The 15670-nt window shown below is 35.3% G+C and overlaps 1 protein-coding gene across 3 annotated transcripts in view; it reads left to right on the forward strand.

Annotated features, from left to right (window-relative positions):
* HACE1 (HECT domain and ankyrin repeat containing E3 ubiquitin protein ligase 1) overlaps window positions 1-15670 on the forward strand; it is a 115980-nt gene that overhangs the window by 24013 nt on the left and 76297 nt on the right. For all 3 annotated transcript variants that reach the window (XM_065911530.1, XM_065911533.1, XM_065911531.1), the window contains one exon: window positions 10465-10547. In XM_065911530.1, the coding sequence (XP_065767602.1) occupies window positions 10465-10547 (83 nt within the window). The remainder of the gene's footprint in view (window positions 1-10464; window positions 10548-15670) is intronic.

Raw genomic sequence — 15670 nt, forward strand, 5'->3', positions numbered from 1 at the left:
AGCTCTTTAGTTCCTCTTTACTTTCTACCATTAGAATGGTATCATCTGCGTATCTGAGATTGTTATTTTTCCCTGCAATCTTAATTCCAGCCTGTGATTCATCCAGCCCAACATATCGAATGATGTACTCTGCATAGATGTTAAATAAGCAGGGTGACAATATATAGCCTTGTCTTAACGCCTTTCCCAATTTTGAACCAGTCTGTTGTTCCATGTCTGGTTCTGTTGCTTCTTTACCCGCATACAGGTTTCTCAGGAGACGGGTAAGGCGGTCTGATTTAAGAATTTTCCACAGTTAGCTGTGATCCACAAAGTCAAAGGCTTTAGTGTAGTCAATGAAGCAGAACTAGATGTTTTTCTGGAATTACCTTGCTTTCTCTATGATCCAATGGATGTTGGCAATTTGATCTCTGGTTCCTCTACCTTTTCTAAATCCAGTCTGTACATCTAGAAGTTCTTAGTTCATATACTGCTGAAGCCTAGCTTGAAAGATTTTGAACATCACCTTACTAGCATGCGAAACATGCAGTTGTCCAGTAGTTTGAACATTCGTTAGCATTGCAGTGAAAGCTGACCTCTTCCAGCCCTGTGGCCCCTGCTGAGTTTTTAAATCTGCTGACACAGTGAGTGCAGCACTTTCACAGCCTCGTCTTTTAGGATTTGAGATAGCTCGGCTGGGGTTCCATCCCCTCCACTCGCCTTGTTTATAGTACTGCTTCCTAAGGCCCACCTATCTTCACATGCCAGGGTGTCTGCCTCTAGATGAGTGACGACAGCATTGCGGTTGTCCAGATCATTAAGACCTTTTTTGTACAGTTCTGCTGTGTGTTCTTGCCACCTCTTCTGCTTCTGTTAGGTCCTTACTATTTCTGTCCTTTATCCTGCCCATTCTTCATTCTTGCATGAAACGTTCCCTTTCTCTAGTTTTCTTGAAGAGATCTTTAGTCTTATCCATTCTATTGTTTTCTTCTATTTCTCAGCACTGTTCATTTAAGAAGGCCTTCTTAGCTCTCCTTGCTATACTCTGGAACTCTGCATTCAGTTTGGTATACGTTTCCCTTTCTCCTAGCTTTTCACTTCTTTTCTTTCCTCGGCTATGGGTAAAGCCTCCTCAGACAACCATTTTGCCTTACATTTCTTTTTCTTTGGGATGATTTTGGTCACTGCTGCCTGTACGTTGTTCCAGTCCTCTGTCCATAGTTCTTTAGGCACTCTGTCTACCGGATGTAATCCCTTAAATCTATTTGTCATCTCCTCTGTATAATCGTAAGGGAGATGATTATACCTGAATGGCCTAGTGGTTTTCCCTACTTTCTTCAATTAAGCCTGAATTTTGCAATAAGGAGCTGATGATCTGAGCCACAGTCAGCTCCAGGTCTTGTTTTTACTGACTTTATAGAGCTTCTCCATCTTTGGCTGCAAAGAGTATAGTCAGTCTGATTTTAATATTGACCATTTGGTGATGTCCATGTGTAGTGTTGTCTCTTGTGTTGTTGGAAAAGGGTGGTTCCTGTGACCAGTGTATTCTCTTGACCAAATTCTCTTAATATTTGCCCTGCTTCATTTTGTACTCCAAGACCAAACTTAACTGTTACTCCAGGTATCTCTTGACTTCCTACCTTTGCATTCCAATCCCCTCTGATGAAAAGCACATCTTTTTTGGTGTTAGTTCTACTAAGTTCTTGTATATCTTCATCAGTTCAGCTCAGTCGCTCAGTCGTGTCTGACTCTTTGTGACCCCATGAATCGCAGCATCTTCATAGAACCAGTCTATTTCAACTTCTTTGGCATCAGTGGTTGAGGCATAGACTTGAATTACTGTGATGTTGAATTGTTCGCCTTAGAAATGAATGGAGATCATTCTGTCATTTTTTTAGATTGCACCCAAGTACTTCATTTTGGACTCCTGTTGACTATAAGGGCTGCTCCATTTTTTACCCACAGTAGTAGATATAATGGTCATCTGAATTAAATTTGTTCATTCCTGTCCATTTTTGTTCACTGATTCCTAAGATGTAGATGTCCACTCTTGTCGTCTCCTGCTTGACCACATCTAATTTATTCAGTTGCTAAGTCATGTCTGACTCTTTGCAACCCCATGAACTGCAGCATGCCAGGCTTCCCTGTTTTTCACTATCTCCCTGAGTTTGCTCACTACTCATTGAGTCAGGGATGCCATCAACCATCTCTTCCTCTGGTGTCCACTTCTCCTTCTGCCGCCAATCTTTCCCAGCATCAGGGTCTTTTCCAATGTGTCAGCTCTTTGTCTTGATTCATAGACCTATCATTCTATGTTCCTATGCAATAGTCTTCTTTACAGTATCAGACTTCACTTGCAACACATCTACAACTGAGCATCGTTTCTACCTTGGCCCAACTACTTCATTCTTTCTGGAACTTTTAGTAATTGCCCTCTACTTTTCCCTAATAGCATATTAGACACCTTTTGACCTGGATAACTCATCTTCTGTTGTCAATCTTTTTGCCTTTTCATACTGTTCATGTGGTTCTTGAGGTTAGAATACTGGAATGGTTTGCCATTCCCTGCTCCAGTGGATCACGTTTTGTCAGAACTCTTCACTATGACCTGTCTGTCTTGGGTGGCCTTCCATGGCATTGCTCTTCAAAGTTACACCAGCCCCTTCATTAAGACAGGCTGTGATCCATGAAGGGGAGCTATACAATACCAGAATTATTGTATTGTCTGTGGATATTGATTTCAAATAGAAAATCGTTTGAGAATTTGGTTATTCATCTGGCTTACTATATAGTCTGGCAGCTTTTTTCTTCTTCTATCCTTATCTGTCTCCTAAGGTATATTCTGTCTACTGATTACATAATTAAAGAAAGTGTTGTGAACACTTTGGAAGACACTTAAGAGTAATGATAGTATTGGTACTGTTATTGCCATTATTAATATTGATATGAATCTGTAAGAACAGTACAAAGATCACTACCTGAACTCTTTAATTCATTTACTCTTGTACAGTAAGCTAGGCCCAGTGTGTTGTTTGATTTTTAATCTCACTTTTGGAAGTATAGTAAAAAAAACTAATATTGTCATGAAGGTGTAGTCACTCAGTCGTGTCCAACTCTTTGTGACTCCATGGACTATAGCCCGCCAGGCTCCTCTGTCCATGGGATTCTCCAGGCAAGATATATGTATAATTGACTCCAATTTTTTTGACAATGAGTTGAACTTACTTTTTGATAACTTATTTCATTGTCTTTAGGTCTTTAAGATTTATTGATACGTTGAATTGCCACAAATGGTTGATTACTGTTTTCCTGGAGTAACTTGGATTTAGAAATTCTGGAGAACTGTCAGTTGCTTCAGTCTCAATTTATGTAAGTCAGAGTAAATAGCGGGATTAGTTTTTGGACTAATTTCAATTCACTTAAAAAAGAAATTTTATTTTTATCAGAATAATCTTTATAGTGCTAAATTTATACAGTGATATGAAGGTTCACAAGCAATATGAAATGATAGTTGAATGATGCTTAGAGTTAGATGATATTTGATAGAACTGACTGCATTTTTTTCCCCCTAAAATTGTAGGCTTGTCAAGGAACAGTTCACTTATGTTCAGTCAGCACTCTTGAAATTTTTAGCCAGCTTCCAAGCTTTTCATCCAGAGAATTATAGGACAGCCATGCAAACTTAATTGAAAGCTTTTGCAAAAACATTAACTGAATTCAGCCTTGAGGCACAATGATAGATGTACTTAACATTTCAGAGTGTGTTTTTAGGTTCAGAGTAATTTTATTTATTCTGATGTTAGAATTTTCCTTTCATCACTTCTTAGAAATGTGACCATGTAATAGAAAGTTCTGTTACTGTGGGTTTTTTTCTAACACAACTGGATAATACTGATTTTTGCTCGATATTACATATGGATTCAAAATCTCGATAGACTTAGGTGGACAGGTTTCTAGAGAAGACCTGTATAAACTGATTAGTGAGTTGGCCATTTTATTTAGTATATAAGTTGTTTATGCATTGCAGTCCTGTCATCAGAATTACTTTTAACAAGAGGTGAAAGATCCTTTTTTTGTTTTTTGATTATCATTGCTTTAGTAATGATAATGCAGCAACTCAGATTTTTACTTATGGTTTAATATTGAGTATCTGTTCCTTTTTACTTTGATCATTGTTGTTCAGAGAGTTGACATTGATAAAGTAGAGCTGCCTTGGATTTCTTGCTTTGTAATTTATCAGCTTATTGGGCACAGGTGGTCTTGGTTAGTTGCTGCCTCCAATTAAATGACTTTTGAGATTGACCCATACATTAGGTTTGCACATTAGTTTTCCACTCAGGATGTTGTTTTATCACTTGAAAGGTCATGAAGTCTGTTGAAAGTGTAGTTTCTTTTTATGGATTTTTTGAAGGCCATATGCAAATCTCCTTTCAATGCTTTTCTTTCAGGATTCCTTGCCAACAGTTTTACTCAGTAAGGAGGAAGACCCCCACTGTAGATTACCTAGGAATAGGAGAAGAGTGTGATGTTGTTGTTTTAAAGGGAAGGGGGCTGGACAGGGAATTTGAAGGTCTGAATTATTTAAAAAGCGTGTTTTCCTGACCTATATTAGATGCATAAAATGATTTCAGTTCAGTGTAGTTCTTCAAATTGTTATGTTAACTTGAAACATATAGGTAATCAGCTATCAGTCACAGATATTTATGTTACTATAGCTTTACATGTTTACCTTTACTAAGTTGTAAGCTGCTAAGCTTAATTTTTGCAAGTAAATGAGAAGCCATGAAATTTTGAAAATGGGAACTTATGACAATTGTAAATTACAATGATTATTTTTTTCTTGGACTTCATGGCTTGTAGTCTTTTAAACAGATGCAGTGCAGTTTTCACAGAAGTATTTGTGTGTAGGGGCTTAGGGTGAGAAATTTGCTAAAACAAATTGGATCCAGATCTGCCATAGAGAATCCTGTCAGTTTTTCTGATAGCACTAAATCACTGTCTAGCACACTACATATTTTATTTCTTATGTCCCTTTGTTTTCCTTTTCCATGAGAATGTAAACTTGATGAAGGCAGATGTATGTCCATTTTGTTCATTGCTGGGACTCTTGCATCTAAAGTGGTCCCTCCTACTAGCACATACAAACTTTGAAATTTTTGATATAAGGGAGATTGGACTATTCAAATGCAAAATCATTCCAACCAGTGTTTTGCCATTTTCTTTCCATTTCTGAATGTTTGTAGTTTTTTTCTTTTGTAACTTTAAGAGAAGTGTATGTTGATAGTGCTTATTCTTATAAAGGATTGTATCTGATTTGTTTGTCTGTTACTGAAAACTCCTTGGGGATTTTAGTAGCTGAATCCAGAATTCTCTTTATGTTTTGCCTTGTGCTTCTGTATAATTTAAGATCCTTAAGTAGTATTGTTTGTTCAAGACCTTTTATGTTTTTAATTTAATAAATACTCAAGAGTTTCCTCCAACTGAGTTTTCCTAGTTTCAGAGTTATTTTATCCTTCATATACATGTAGGTAGTTTAACAGAGACTGGAAATTAAAAAAAACAAAATCACAAACTTTTAAGTTTTGTGACTTTCTTGCTTGTTTTATTATGTAATTTAATCGATAATTGAATTCTGCATTATCCTTTCTGTTTCTGTTACAGAGCTTTTACAAAAAGAAATCTGCGAACTTTTTTTTCAAATCACAAAGATTGATGACTTTTCACTCATTTCAGTGCTGCAAGGCAATTTTTTTTTCTTTACCTTCAAATCCGTTTATGTATTTTTTTATTCTTACTCTGAGGAAAGTGGGTTTTTCTCCTTGTTTGTCTTTAGGCAACATTTCATCTACATGGGGTCTATTGAAGCTTTTAAAAAATATGTTTCTTTTAATAGTTGTGTATTTTGAGGCTCTTAATTGGGATAATTTTGTTAGAAAAGCAGAAAGATTTATGAATATAAAAGAAAATGCTGGATGAGTTTTTTCTTCTTTCTTAATCAAGTGTTTTCCTTAAGAACAGAATTTTTAATGTATTTGTAGAATATTTACTATGTACAAGGATATGATAGAAACATATTACAGTTCATATTGTGTGCATCATACTTTCTTGCTATGATTTGCCTGAAATTTGTCTTACTACTTTGTAGAGGAATATGTTAGTCTAATGGCTAGTTTATTTTACTGTGAGCTCCACAGTATAAATTTTAAAAACGCAGAAATGTGAAAACTTTGTGGATATAGAAATGGCACTATTTAAAAACTAAACACAAATAACTTATGTTGGTCCTTGAACTTGACTCTTTAAGTAGGTATTTATAGGGAACTATTAGATCATCTACAATTAATGTAATTTAAGAAGATATTCCAGATTAACCATAATTCTATTTACTATTCTGAATTTACAAAAATTAGAATTTCTGTTTTTTTGGTAAATTGTCTAGTGGTTATGACCATGGACTTAGGTTTTAATTCCTGCTCCCCTGTTTATTTGTGTATTGGGGTGCATATTACTTGACCCCTTTGAGACTGAGTTTCCTACTTGTGAAACTGGAGAAAAGAATATCAACTTCCCCACAGGATGCAGTAAATGAAATGATAAACGCTTATTAGCACATTGTCCAACCACATGCTAAGGTTGTTCGTATTATTATATCATTATATGCTTTTAGCTATTGTATAATTTTTATGAATGCATAATATGTTTTGTTAATTACTTTATTTCAACTCCTCTCTGGTTGCTGCATCTCAACTGAATATTAATATGGGTTTTTAATGTAATTGACTTCATCTCTTCTTTGCCTTTTGAGAGATGGCTTGTTGTCTATAGAGTTTCTGTAACAGTCAGTGAACATTATTGCTGCTGTCCGTCTCACTTTGGATTTGGATCACACAAACACAGCTTCTAGGTCAGTTGTCAGAAAGGCAAAAGCCATGATCAAAAGGTTCAAGTAGGCCTTGCCTTATAAAATAATAACCTAAGTGCTTATTTTCTTATATTTGAGAGTTGTTCTTGACCAGTTCCTCCTGAGTTTCACAATTGTATAGCTGATAATAAAGTATAATATAATAATGTTGCCACTATATAAATTTTTGAATTCTCCTGAGATAGAAGTAAATTCAAATAGCAATAATACATGAATAACTTATCTCTTAAAATGTTTTTATCAAAATCTTTGTAATAAAAAGTTATAGTCCCTTAAATACCGTTCTTTCTCAATTTGCAATCACTAGGTGACAATTTTCGATTCTTTTAGCTTCTCTTATTGTATCTATTTCCACATAATATTCTTCTTTCTTAGTTTATGACTTTTAGATATCACTGAATCATTTCTTGTTATAGTGAGTGATGGTTTTACTAATTTAAATCCTCTTACCATGCCCTATCTTCACATTTCTAAAGTTAATTATATCAGATTTTTGTGAGACAATATTAGTCGTATATAGTTTGGTAAATATTGTTTACTGTTGAGTCAAGTAGTGTAATACAGTAACCTTTTCTCTAGGATAACTATTAGCTTTGCCCAGTTTTTGTTTATGGTATGTGAATCCATTGTTTAGTCACTAAGGCATGTCCACCTCTTTGCTACCCTATAGGCTGCAGCATACCAGGCTTCCTTGTCCTTCACCATCTCCTGGAGTTTGCTCAAACTCATGTCCATTGCGTCAGTGATGCCATCCAACCATCTCATCCTGTGTTGCCCTCTTCTCCTCCTGCTTTCAATCTTTCTCAGCATCAGTGTTTCCCAGTGAGTTGGCTCTTTGCATTACGTGTTCAAAGTATTGGAGCTTTAGCATTAGTCCTCCCAATGAGTATTCAGGATTGATTTCCTTTAGGACTGACTGATTTGATCTTACTTGTCCAGGGGACTCTCAAGAGTCTTCTCCAGCACCACAGTTCAGAAGCATTGATTTTTCAGTGCTCAGCTTTCTTTATGGTTCAATTCTAACATCTCTATGTGACTATTGGAAAAACCATAGCTTTGACTATATGGACCTTTGTTGGCAAAGTGATGTCTCTGCTTTTTAATACGCTGTCTAGGTTTGTCATAGCTTTTCTTCCAAGGAGCAAGCGTCTTTTAATTTTGTGGCTGTGGTCACTGTTCGCAGTGGTTTTGGAGCCCAAGAAAATCAAGTTTGCCACTGTTTGTACTCTTTCCCCATCTATTTGACATGAAGTGATGGGAACAGATGCCATGATTTTAGTTTTTTTTTTTTTGAATGTTGAGTTTTTAAGCCAGTGTTTTCATATTTAGTTCCTCCTCCCTTTCTTCCATTAGAGTGATATCAATGCATATATGAGGTTGTTAATATTTCTCCCTGCAATTTTGACTCTAGCCTGTGATTCATCAAGCCCAACATTTCACATGATGTACTCTGCATATACATTAAATAAGCAAGGTGACAGTGTACAGCCTTCACGTACTCCTTCCCAATTTTGAGCCAGTCCATTGTTCTTTGTCTGGTTCTAACTGTTGCTTCTTGAACTGCACACAGGTTTCTCAGGAGACAGGTAAGGTGGCCTGGTATTCCCGTCTCTTTAATAATTTTCCACAGTTTATTGTTATCCACACAGTCAAAGGCTTTACAGTAGTCAGTGAAGCAGAAATAGACTTTTTTTTGAATTTTCCTTGCTTTTTCTATGATCCAATAGGTGTAAATCAGTAGTTCTTCCTATGTGCTCCCACAATATCTTTCTCAGTACTGGTTTCTTCAAAGACAAAATCATTAGATAATGTCACTTGCATTGTTTTTCTCTAAACCTGAGTATTTCTTCATCTCACCTATGTTTGATCTTCAGTATTCTAGATTCCACATCTTCTATTTTGATATATTGCATTCCCTGTTTTGGAGGAGAATATCCTCCAGTAGCTTCTTGAGAACAGATGTGTTGAAGTTAATTTTTTTGATATCTTACATAGCTAAGCATGTTTTTTATTTAAAAAGCTTATATTTGAATGATAGTGTGGCTGGCTGTGGAATTTTACATTGAAAGTCACTCACTTTACAATTTTGGGATGTTTCATCTTTTACATTTCCATGTTGCTCTTGAAAAGTTGAGTGGCAATCTGAATTCTGTTTATCTCTGGAGTCTTATCCCCAGTATTATGAAATTTTACTTTGATATGCCTTGTTGTAGGTCTTTTAATGTATTAAGCTGTGCACTGGTGAGCCTTTTCAATCTAGCAACTTATGTTCTTCAGTTCTTGGAGATTTTTTTGGTATTGTTTCTTGGTTACTTCCTTTTGGTCTCTCGCCTCCTTTATTTCCTTTTTTCTCAGTTTCTATAACATGCCTCCTTGGATTGATTGGCTAGTTTTCCTGTTTTCTTTGTCTTTTTGATTCTTGTAGAATTTTTCAACACTATTTCTAAACTTCTATTGAATTTTTGGGCTTCTCAGGTGGTGCTAGTGGTACAGAACCCACCCACATGCCACTGCAGGAGACACAAGAGATCCCGGTTCCGTCTCTGGGTTGGGAAGATCCCCTGGAGAAGGAAATGGCAACCCACTTCAGTATTCGTGCCTAGAGAACCCCATGGACAGAGTAGCCTGGTGGGCTATATATCGTTCATGGGGTCGCAGAGAGTCAGACACGACTGAAGTGGCTTCACATGCAAATATACATTGAATTTTTACTCTTCCTTCAAATTTTTAACATCTTATTCTCTGTATATTTTCCCCCCAGAATTGTGTCCCATGAATAGTATCTAGTCTGTCTTAAAAGTATTAGTTACTTTTTAAATCTTTTTGCTATTTTCTTTGGTTCGCTTTATTTCTTTATTTTTCTTCCTTTTTCTGTTTGTTTTTCAGGTTAGAGGCCTGCTTCAGTTCTGTCTTAAATGTTGTCTGTCCATTCATGTTTAGTTATCCTATAGACATGTGATAACGTGTACCCTAGTACCCATCAGATGATTGCAGAAGTAGAGCTTAGGGGACAAGAGTGTATGTGAATGACTATCAGAGAAACTGCGTTGTCATTGGCTGCTGTGACCAGTAAAGGACCTCTTAGCTTTTTAATATTTTGTAGTAATTATTATGCTCTTTGAATTTTGAGAAGGTTAGAGCTTTGGTATCTACTTTTTATTTTTAGAGGCAAAAAATTCAGTTATCTAGAGCAGCACTGTCCAGTTTACTAGCCGTTATGTGGCTATTTAAACTTAATTATAATAAAATTTAAAATTCCATTCCTCAGTTGTACTGGCCACATTTCAAGTCTTTGGTATCTAATTCATGTGTCAGTGATTTTCTGGAACCTTCCCAGGTTAACACAATTTACATTACATTGATAATTCCACAAATACTGTGTAGTGCCTGAAGCTCGAAGCTTACCAAAAAGTGTAATTTATTCAGTTATCATAATTGTCATGTTGCTACTCTTCTTTAAAGCTTTGGGTTGTGGTAAGAACTTTCCTTATTAATGGATTAAAATCATCGTAACTGTCTTTGTTCGACTTCTCTGGCTTTAGTTTTGTTTCTTTTCTTCCCAGACAGTGCAGTGCTTGCTGGACAGTGGTGCTGACATTAACAGACCAAATGTATCAGGAGCCACTCCACTGTACTTTGCTTGCAGGTATGATACTTTATATTGCCCGATGCTCTCATTAAAGAAAGTTGTATCTGCTGTATTTTCAAACACAAACATACTTTTATATTCTCTAAAACTCTTGTTTTCCCAGAAATACTGTGCTCTCTTTTAAGATGACATACATAGTGTTGTGTTTCTTTTATTTAACTGCATGATGAAAAGTGTTTTATACTGACAGTGTTTTCATATGTCGTAAGTGGAAGCTTTTGATTTACTTGATTACTTAAATTTTAGGCTAATTACTTGGTAAGTAATAAGAAAGGTGTATCAATAATCCAGTAATTTCCATCATTTTCTTTATCAAGTACCAACTTAGTTTTAATAGGATATGCTATTAACTATGTCCTAGTTCAGAGCTGTGTCTTTGCTTTCTCTGGATTTGTAACTTAAAAAAAAAATTCTTGAATCATTCTTATTAAATATTAAGTTATGCATTAAGTTGTTTTTATGCTTTTGTCCTAGTTCATTTTCTTTAAGCATACTTTTTATTCACTGATTCATTCATGTAATAAGCAAACATTTATTTAGCACTCACTGTGTGCCATGCATTATTATAGGCATTAGTGATACAGTAATAAATAAAACCCAGTCCTTAAGGAGCTGACAGTGTAATAATTATACACATACCTCCTCCTCGACCCCATACAACATGTCCAGTTAGTTGCAGTTAGGAGCAATTCACAGTACACTTGACTTCTCTTTTTGGTTTAGATTTTAAGAATTGTAGTATTTATTTAAGCTCCCTATTTTAGCTATAATGCTCTCCAGAAAGCTCTTGTCTTTTTCGTGTCATTCTACTGGAGTTTTAAAAAAAATTTTTGGTTGCACTATGTTGCTTGCAGGATCTTATTTCCTTGACCAGGGATTGAACCTGGGACTTGGAGGTAAAAGAGCTGAGTCCTAACCACTGGACTGCCCAGGAATTCCCTGAAGATTTGTTTTAGACGAAACATCTGCTTTTCTCCTTGTTTAACTTCTCTTTTAGTGTCTCTGATGTTGCTTTGATCTGACTGATTCAAATTATTAAACCTTAAATTAGAACACAAAGACTTCTGAATCTCTAGACCTCTAGATCTTACCTGAATTCAGGTTTTTTCTCATGTTATACTTACAATTCGATTGCCTGACTAGAACACCCATTCCTTTTTTAGTGTCCTGAATTTATGAATAATATCATTGATTTCCTGAAATCATATCCTATCTTAAGGGCTTATCTCTAGATCAGACCTTTCTTTGAGACTTCAGGTTTGAATGTCCAGTTCTTGATTTACATCATCACTTGGAAGTCTCACAGAATCTCAACTGTTGATATATCCAAAATATTGCTTCTGATTTCCTTTTCAAGCCTTTTCTCCAGTTTTTCTCATCTCAGTCATTGGAACCCATATCTTTTCAGTTGTATAAGCCAGAAACTAGTCATTATTTTTTATTTCTCTTTCTTCCTCTCTCTGACTGTCAACTTGGAGTATATTAGTAAGTTTTATAATTTCCACTTTCAGAATACATTCTGAATCTCATCACTTTTCTCCATCTTGCTAAACCACTTTAGTTAAAGTTATAACCTCTTGTTTAGAATGCTGCAATAGCCTGTTAACTGGTCTTCCCGATTCCTCTGTTGTTTCCTTACCTTCTGTTCTTTTCCTCAGAAGCCCCGGTGACCTTCTAAAAAATGATTTGGCTGTTACCTTTTTGTGTTTAAACCTTGTATTTAAACTTTTCAGTCCCTCTTTATTGAATTTCCATTAAAATCCAAACCCTGCCTTCTTTCCTAGAGGAAAAATTGGCAACCCACTCTAGTATTCTTGCTTGAAAAATCCCATGAACAGAGGTGCCTGGCAGGGTACATTTCATGGGGTCACAAAGAGTTGGACATAACTGAGCAACTGAGCATGCATGTACACCTTCTTTCAGGAGACCTGCGTGGTCTGACCGTGCTTAGCTCCCTGTGGTTCAGCCACTTGGTTCTCCCTGAGTTCCTCAAATGCAGTGGGTTCTGTCCAGCAGGCTTTTCAGCATGCTGTTTGTTTTGCCTGAAGTGTTCTTCCGTAGACTTTGATGTGGCTGACTCCATGTGCTTCGTTGTTAATTTTTAGGAAGAAATTCCTGACCAATCTAAGTAGGCTTCTCTGCATATTTCCTATCACAGCATCATGATCATTTCCTTCATAGCACTTTGTATTTTATAGTGTTTATTTACTGGTTTATAATGTGTCTCCCTGCTAGACTGAAAGCCCAATGAAAGAAAGAATTTTGTCTTATTCATCACTTCATATTACTTGTGTGGTACAGTGCTTTGTGCTTAGATGCTTTGTAAATGTTTTTGAGTGAATGAACCACTGTAATTACATTTTTGAAAAATATCTTATGTAAAACAATGCCATGTGTACTGGTAAAATATAGGTATATTAGTGTTGTACTTAACTGTGATATTCGTATAATTAGTCTGAGCATAGGGATGTGTAAAAGAATTTTTTTAGAAGTGCTTTATGCTAGTATTATATACCCGTCATTAAGTTTTAACTTACAAACATTATATCTCATTGAACAAAGATGGTTAAGCAAATGCGATTAAAATTGAAACTAGAAAATAAATTCTTTTTGTAGGAGGATGATAAATATGGAACATGGAAGATGATTCATTTTGTAGGTGGACTTCTAATTGTGTTCACTATATCTAAAGGTATACATTAAAAATTAGAAATTATTCCTTATGTATTGTCTCTGATAAAAGGGAAAGAAAAGTGAGAAATAGAATAAGTTGATCTTGTAGACAAGTTACAGGGCTCTAAGATAAAAAAGCTGAACATAATGTAAGTTTTTATTGTTGAGAGATGTTAGTAGGTATATCATTATGTGTCTCATTCAAAGATCAGCTGAAACAGGTTTTTTTTTTTTTTTTAATTGAGAACGTATTGAACTATATAGGAGGTGGGATTTAAATCACAGCCCCAAAACTGTGCAACTTTCTTGACCTCTGAAGCTTTGTTTCTCTGAAATGGAAATAGCAATATATACCTTGTGGAGCCATAGTGCTAATTAAATGAGATGGCTTATTTAAGGCACCCTGCGGAGGATTTACACCTAGTAGTTGGTAGGTGCTGACTAAGCCCTAGCACACTTTCCCACACTCAGTGAGCACAGAGTTGCTTGGTCCTCATTCAGTTTCGTTGCTCTGCAGGTTTTTCTAAGAAATTTGACTCTTATCCCATAGTACAGGCAAGCCTTTCTCTCTTCCTTTGTATTCTATTCTAATTCTGAGCACTATTTAATAAAATAATACTTCTGTGAGTGAGTCATTTGAGATTGCTTTTGAACTAAAACTATGACAGGAACTGTCTCCTGGCTACTTTCCGTCTCTAGGTATTTTGTACGAGAATTACATTTGGACTATAAGCACACATTGACTTTCTCCTGTCCAAATCTTCAGGTCCCTTTGTTTTTAAGACTTTTATATGGTATCTGCAAATGCTTCAGATCCTTAAATGATTAGGTTGGTTTTGTATTCAGGCATAATACTTCCCATTCCCTTAACTTCGTTTTTTTAATAAAGGTTTGGATGTGTAGTGATTTTCAAACAGTTTCTGTAACTGCAGATAACTTTCATTCTGTTAAGGAAAGCAAGGTTTAGCTGGGGTTATATAAATTCAGCCAATTAGAGAGATTTTTATGGCATTTTGGAGGTCTGTAATAAAAGTGAGACAGGTAAGATTCTGAACCTGGTTTACAGGCAACTCCTTTCAGTTAGGAAGTCCACCACAAAGTAGCTACATAAAACAGTCCATAGACTCAAAATTGCAAACTTTTAGAATAGGAAAGAACCATTATTAGAAAATATAGAAAATACAGCCTCTTTATTTCATCAGCAGTTCCAAAAAATGTTGTGATATGTGTACTATATGCAAATTAGCCAAGTTTCCAAATTGTATCACTACAAGAGTCTAAAGTTGGAAACCTGAAAGTTCTTGAGAAATCAGTTCTGAATGCTTTAGAAATACTATAGGTTTCTTATTAGTTAAATTTTTGCCAACTTCTTAGTTTCCATAAAATACATTGGCACTTTCTTGAAGGGAGTTATCTCAATCAGTATAAAAAATTAAGTTGAATTGTAAAGAATAGTTATTGAGCACATGTTTGTAGTTATTTGAACTGAAAAATCTTTCATGCAGCATTTTGACAAGTCTATAACAGGATAATCTTCTTTGCAATTTTTTCACATGAGTCACTTGTGACCCTAATGAGGTTATTCAGATTTTATGTACTATTAGCAATTGTTTCTTTTAACTTACTTTTGAAATGAAATGCCACCTGGTTACAGATGAGATTTTAATGTAGTTTTGGAAATTACTCCAGCTTCATAAGAATTTCATAGTGATATTTTTTCCTTGATATTAATTATTCTTGTTGCTATATGTGATAAGAAATTAATCCTAAATAAATTATCATTCACGGTTTTTTGTTGTTATTTTTTGGTAGCTCAGTACCTTATTTAATGCTCACTTGTCAAATGAATGGTAATCTAAAATTAGAGCCTGTCATATAACTCAGCATATACATTGAGTACATGTTATAAGCCAATTGCCCTGCTTGGTGCTATGAAACAAATTATTGTCAAGAACTTTACAGTTCAGTTGGGAAGATTGCTCATCTGACCCAGGTAGTGAATAATTGTAAAAGAAATGTCACTAAAGTCGAACAGAACAGCTTTGTAAATTTGGAGTTTTCATAACCTTAGTATTAGTACTAGTACTAAGTGACTTCATTCGTGTCTGACTCTTTGCAAACCTTGGGTTCTAGCAAAGAAAATCATTGTTTTCTTAAGTAAGCTTGAGTTAGTTTCTTTTCTCATAGTCCTTATTTTTAGGTATTATGCAGAATAGGGCAGTGTTATTTGTAAAATAATTACTGTTAACTATAAAATACATAATGTGTTGGCCAGAACTCCACTGAAATGATGCTTGATGAAGACTTTTCTTAATGTAGACTAGTAAAAGTAATTTCTGTTGCTTTTGGAGGGATTGCTGTTTTACTTGGTTTCTTGATTTTCTGCTTTTTTAGAGTAAATTAGATACTGTTCTTAAGTTATTTTTTATCTATTGATATTTGTTTTA

Source organism: Muntiacus reevesi, chromosome 19, assembly GCF_963930625.1.
Source record: "Muntiacus reevesi chromosome 19, mMunRee1.1, whole genome shotgun sequence".
Lineage (NCBI taxonomy): Eukaryota > Metazoa > Chordata > Mammalia > Artiodactyla > Cervidae > Muntiacus > Muntiacus reevesi.